Source organism: Beta vulgaris, chromosome 6, assembly GCF_026745355.1.
Source record: "Beta vulgaris subsp. vulgaris cultivar EL10 chromosome 6, EL10.2, whole genome shotgun sequence".
NCBI lineage: Eukaryota > Viridiplantae > Streptophyta > Magnoliopsida > Caryophyllales > Amaranthaceae > Beta > Beta vulgaris.
Genome location: NC_079207.1, coordinates 38342977 through 38349130, shown reverse-complemented (window position 1 = coordinate 38349130; position 6154 = coordinate 38342977). Strand labels below are relative to the sequence as shown.

Here is a 6154-nt window from a genome sequence, read left to right as displayed (position 1 = left end):
TGGTTTTAGTGTAAAAGGAGGAGAGAGATGGAAGAAGGTGACAATAAATATAGTTCAGCAATTTGCAGCAAAATGAAAGATGAAATAAAGTTGGGTAGTAATCATATTATATATCTTATACATGATATTTGTTTGTGTAATGATGAGAAGGTACATATAAAGAGTTTACAAATAATAACACAATAGGGGAAAGGATACATTGTGTAGCAAAATATCATAAAAGCAATTAACAATGACATCATTTATGTTATGAATGCTATTGTTTAGTACAATAAGGAGAAATGATAGAAGTTTGCTGAAAAATGACATAAAAGTGAGTAACAAGGATATTAGTTTGTGTAATAATAACACGGCATTCTCAAATGGGGGAAGACATTCCATTCACAGAAGAGAATCGGGTCTCATTCGGCCTCGTTGTAACAACTGAAAAGGGAAAGATTTGCTTTCCGTGCACCCTCGCGTGTGGTGGCAGGATCTCGCTTTTCTTCATTCAAGAATGATGTCAGTCAGACTAAAAGGGGCTCTTCATCCAAGAATGAGCTAGGCTGGCCGGCGTCTTTCTTTTATGAAGATTGGCTTCCCTTTAAGGTAGTTTAGACTCACTTACTCTTAGAGTAAGGTAGTTTAGACTCACTTACTCGTTAGAGTAAGGTAGTTTATACTCACTTACTCCTTAGAGTAAGGAGAATTCCATCTTTTTTTCGGGTTCAAAAGCTTTGGACGACTGTGTCACTGCGGTCTGATTCACTCACCATGCTAAGCGAGTCGCCCTGAAGGCCTAGCCTAGTTTATGCTTTTTGGCTCCTTTCTGAGGAAGATTTAGGCTATTTCTGTTATGCTTCCGAAGCCTAGACCCACCCTTCACCTTGGCTTGGCTACAGGTTCAAATCAATCCAAAATCTTCGCTTTAGCGATTACATACCTTTTTTTGATTCTGCTTTCTTATCGTCCTTTCTTCGAGCCTTTTGGTATGTATTGTCCCCTAACTATAGATCAGATCCACCGGACGAGAAAGTCAATTCCGCACTGCTGCTGAGTCGTCGGACTTATCCAAAAAGGGATTTGGAGAATTTCTTTAGATTGCGTTGAGGGAAATCTACCAAAGCTAGGCAGATAGATAGACTCCTTTCCCGCTGCTAAGAGAGAGCAAGAAACAAAATCAAATGATTGTTTTTTAACCAGCGCTCTCTTTTGAGTATGCAGGTACTAAGAATCCTCTCACTACCAACCAGCAGACATCATCTGGCTGGGTCTTGCCGGTATCAACAACGAACAAAAAAACAAAATAGAAACAGCAACTAACTATGGCTCTTGGCCCAGACAACGTCCTAGGCGTAGAGGAGATCGGAGCAACAGAGAACGCCTAGACGATGTTTTTCTTCCTGGGCTGCAGTAAGTAGATCGAGAGGTCGTTCCGCCCCTTGTCCCCGAATATTGGTAATATGTTCTCATACAATGTTGCTCCAATCTGACCTAGCTGGCGAGCGATCCCAGTTCGCGGCAGAGAACAAGACAACAAGCGAGCGTACCTTTGTTCGCTTCTTCTCCACCAAGCACGGAAGTTTAAGGATAACTGTAGGTCGGTGGCTACCTAAGGAAACTCCGATTCGATCCGCCCCCCGGCTGGAAGGCATCTACCTCATCACGATCACAAGGAGAGGTTCACCATGATGGGGGGTACTTTATTTTCCCTTCCAGAAAGAAAGAAATGCATAAGGGACCATCCTTTTGTTGCGGCATGCTCTTCAAATTTACGGATTCGAAGGGGGCCTCAGGCCTTACTTAGTCCCGCTAATGTAGGGCTAAGTAGCCGCCTTTTGAATTGAATCTTAATAAGTAGTCTATCAGTGGTGCGAAGCGTTACACGCCTTTTCAGTAAGGGAGCGAAAGGTTAGACCTTAGAAAGTCAGCGAACAGCGGTTCTTCTATGTAGGTATGGTGTTATCCCTGGACTCTTTTAACGTCGAGTGACTTCGTAACCTTTGCGTAGCGTAGTAGAATGAAGGCTACGCACCGACGCTCTCTTATCTATTAGTCTAAGCGTCTTCGCTAACTCGCTCGCCTACTATACTATAGCCCTTCCTCTTGATCTGAGGTGCGAAGAGAAAGATCTCTTTTTTATGACTTCAATTTCTGGATTCCGGCCCGGAAAAGTAAGCAAGCAGAGCCCTATTGATGAATGAAAGAAAAGGTTTATGAGCCCTAGCCCTGTAAGCCCACACCTGTGTAGAGTAGATCGTTCAACACCTGCGGCACAAAGCTATTTTTTACCTATTGGTCCTAGTATCATAGGCGACCGAACGGCCGCCCCCTATAATTACTAGACCAACCTGCTATAATAATTCCATAAACACCTAGCGAAGATATGGCAAACAAATAAAGTAGCCCTATGTTCGGATCTGACAATACCATACCATAATCAAAAGGTACAACGGCCCGAGCAACCAGACTTAGCATAAATGTAGTGACTGGAGCCATTCTAAAAAGGGAGAAATTAGCACTACTTGGTGAAATAGGTTCTTTTAGAATCAATTTCGAACCATCTGCTAGAGGTTGTAACAATCCGAACGATCCCACTACATCAGGACCCTTTCGACGTTGCACAAAAGCCATTACTTTACGTTCAGCTAGCACTAAAAAGGCTACTCCTAGTAGAAGTGGTAGAATTATTCCAAGTATTTCAGCTGGAACAGCTATGTACGTTTTCGATTTTCTATTCACTCATGATCTGGCCTGGTCGACCCGATCATGATATTTGACTCATGATCTGGCCTGGTTGACCCAATCATGATATTGAAGGATGGGACCTTTTCTCGAAAAACTCCGGATCTCGATAAAAGTGGAAGATGGTGCAAGATTGAATCTCTTCAATCGAAGCTTCCGGCTTGATTCCTTTTCGCGAGTTTTCGCTAGGAATCATCATGTCGATTGCTTTCGTTGGAGAAATCAGTGGCGTGGTTACCGGAGGTAACCTCGGCTTTCAAAAATGAGTTTTGGATTCGTGGGATGGAAAGGATTTTTAATTTGAGTTCTTCACACTTTTCCCTTTCTTTTAATCGAAATTCTTCGCTACTTCGTGCCTCTACTTCAATGAAAGCTAGCTCCTACTCCTTCTCCTCCTGAATCCTCGTTGGTCTTTCGTTCGTAGTGCGAATTCTATAGTGAGAAAGCTCACCCCTGCCTTTAGACGAGAAAGCCCTCTTTTACATCCTCTAGACAAATCAATATAAAATGCTACAACCCATTGTTGTTCTTTTGACGATGAAGCACTCCAGTACAACAGGCTAAAGTAACCTCTATGCTTCGTCCCCGGTGCGTAGGGCCGATCCCCGTGTGCTGGAGGGACGACCAGAAAGTGTGTTAAGCATATTCAAACAAAAGAAGCAAAAAAGGGAAAGAAAATCTTTGTAAAGGCAGCAAGGGGCTTCGCCTTCGAATTGAGTAGTGAGTCTTCTTTCTACTCGATCGAAACTTTAATCGAAAGTAGACTCAAGCCTTACCCCCTTATATTATATATATGTGTATGTGATTTAGTTCGAAATAATGGACTGATCTTTCTCCGCTTTAAAGAAGGTCTATTTCTATCTACTCTATCTATGAAGGAATTCGTTCATAGAATGCTTTTTTACTCTACTTTTTGAAAACAAGCGTACGGGATAGACCCGGAAGAGGAGATTGTACCAAAGGAGACCCGTTTTACCGATCGTTTGGTTGGGTGTGTCCTTAGTCGCCCCGGAGAAGCCATACCCTTAAGAAGCTTACCCAACTCATCGCTTAACTCCTAAGATAAGAAAGGAAGACTTCTTCGATAGGACGAGGAAAAAGAGACTATTCTGATGTTTGAAAGTTCTCTCTTTCCTCAAAACTTCCTCTCAAAGCAACCTTAAGCAGAAAATGGAATATATACCTACCACCTACCAGTCTAGAGCTTCGCTTTTCGTTGCCCTCAACAGAAACCCCGGGCCGAAGATTAGGGCTATACCCTCCATCTAGAAAGGGAGACTGCCCCCCCACTATAGAGGCAAGCTTTAGCTTGACAGCCGGGCCTTACTATAACCAACCTCACAGATCCCACTCAATCTTTTACACCAATGTATTGTACTCTCTCGACCAGGTCATCATAAGAAGCTAAATCTTTAGAATCCAAAGGTAACCTTTGGATGTTGTCGTGACCGCTTAAGCTTGGTTGATTTTGTCAGAAAAGAAAGAAAAAGTAGGTTTCGAAAGTTCATTGATTAGTACACCTTCGGTGCTGGTAAGGTCGGGACCGTGGTCGTCCGTCTCCGGTTTGCCGGCCGATAAGATCTCTGAGATTGACCAGCCAGCTGGGTTGGTTATTCTTTTCTATTGAAAAGGAGTCAGCTGTCTGCGCGAGTCACCTTCTTCTAGGCTCCGCTGGACGACACGGCATTCTCGTTTATTACACAAACTAATATCCTTGTTACTCACTTTTATGTCATTTTTCAGCCATTTGAGAAGCGCCATTTTTCAGCCATTTTTCAGTAACAAAAACAATGATAATAGAATAAGGAAAAATGATATAAATTTGCGCCATTTGAGAAGCGCCATTTGCGTCGCACACCTAGCTAGGTGCGATGCACAAAGCTAATCTGCGACGCACTTAGATACAGTGCGACGCATATAGCTCGTATGCTAATATGAATATTGATGTTTTGCGTCGATTGCTCTTTGGCCTACGACGTACAAAGGTAATTTGCGTCACTTCCGTGTCTATGCGACGCAAATGTGGGGACGCAAATCATGCTTTTTCTACTAGTGAATAATGATATCATTTTTTGTGGTAATGATAAGGTATATAAAGAATTGACAAATGATAATAAAATAGGTGGAATACAAGTTTAATTTGCTGGAAAATGACATAGAAATTAGTAATAATGATATCATTTGTCCTTTAAATGATATTAGTTTTGGTAATTAATGATACGATATATCAAGACTTGACAAATGATAATGTAATAAGGGAAAATAACCCAAAATAGCTCCAAACTGACATGAAATACGTCAATAATGACATAAAATAATTTTATAATGAGATGAAACACATATATTAGTTTATACATGTGATAATATTGTTATACAATAAGTTATGTTGTAATAATAGTAAGGGTGCGTTCTTTTCAACTTATTGGCCCTGGACTTATTGGACCTTATCTGTTATTAAACCTGAACTGAACTTATTAAACATGATTGGACCTGATTCAACTTATAGGACCTGATTGAACCTGATTGGAACTTATTGGACCTTATTGGAACTTATGGACCTTATTAAAACTTATTAGACCTTATTGGCCCTGATTGAAACTTATTTGACCTGATTGAAAATATTAGACCTAATTGGACCTGATTAAAAGTTATTTGACCTTATTAGACAAAACAAATTGACCATTAATAACATAAATATTACCCCTAACGTAAATACTACCCCTCAAAATGTATTATGAAGTAATATTTATTAAAATTCGTCATTTTAAAAAATATATTATATTAATTATCTCTTATGATAATTAATTTAACAAAAAAAATTTACTATTTATATATTTGCCTATACATAACTTTGACCACTACTATATCTAATACTCCTGTTTTGATTTTAATTTATAAAGCAGTGGAAAATCAAAAGTTGATTAACATTTATTGCTAGCTAACAAGTTAAAATTGACACATATGAAAAATTCTCACCCCCACTTTCATTTATGCACTAGTGGAAAAAACTACTTTTGCTACTTTTCAAATGCTCCGATTGACTAATCAACCCGAGCATTGGTGAAAATTTTAATATAAAAATTCACAAATGCTCGGGTTGATTAATCAACCCGGGTATTTGATGTCAAATGCTCTGGATGACAACCCGAACATTTGAACCGTCTCTCAATTCATTTAAATTGCACTGTACGTACTAAAATAATATTTGACCCTCCTCAATCCTCATCTGTCCTTTCATCTATTATTTTCCCTCTCTCTCTCAATTGAACCCTCACTCAAATGAAACCTTGCACTGTACTCCCCCCTCTTCCATCCCTAGGTCGTCCATCCTTCTGCCGCATTTCAATTGGTTGAATCAATCAACCTCGCTGCTCCGCTCCTCAGCGTCGACCTTGCTGTTTCTTCAATCAACAACTCCTTCAGGTTTTAT

At 40.2% G+C, this 6154-nt stretch overlaps 2 protein-coding genes across 2 annotated transcripts; one reads left to right on the top strand and one right to left on the bottom strand.

Moving 5' to 3' along the window:
* Window positions 1-362: 362 nt before the first annotated feature.
* On the top strand, window positions 363-1671 carry LOC104908514 (uncharacterized). The gene is made up of 4 exons (XM_010697629.3): window positions 363-398; window positions 853-1084; window positions 1183-1259; window positions 1339-1671. The coding sequence occupies exons 1-4, from the start codon at window positions 363-365 to the stop codon at window positions 1669-1671; spliced, it is 678 nt and encodes a 225-aa protein (XP_010695931.2).
* A 349-nt stretch (window positions 1672-2020) lies between these two features.
* Window positions 2021-4413, bottom strand: LOC125498940 (NADH-ubiquinone oxidoreductase chain 1). The gene has a single exon (XM_048647278.2). The coding sequence runs from the start codon at window positions 2611-2613 to the stop codon at window positions 2287-2289; it is 327 nt and encodes a 108-aa protein (XP_048503235.1). The 5' UTR covers window positions 2614-4413; the 3' UTR covers window positions 2021-2286.
* Window positions 4414-6154: the final 1741 nt, after the last annotated feature.

Coding starts and splice junctions, on each gene's coding strand:
- LOC104908514 (XM_010697629.3), top strand. CDS start 363: ATGGGGGAAGACATTCCATTCACAGAAGAGAATCGG. Junction 1,085..1,182: donor GGAGAATTTCTTTAGATTGC/GTTGAGGGAAAT, acceptor TTTTTTAACCAG/CGCTCTCTTTTGAGTATGCA. Junction 1,260..1,338: donor CATCTGGCTGGGTCTTGCCG/GTATCAACAACG, acceptor TCCTAGGCGTAG/AGGAGATCGGAGCAACAGAG.
- LOC125498940 (XM_048647278.2), bottom strand. CDS start 2,613: ATGGCTTTTGTGCAACGTCGAAAGGGTCCTGATGTAGTGGGATCGTTC.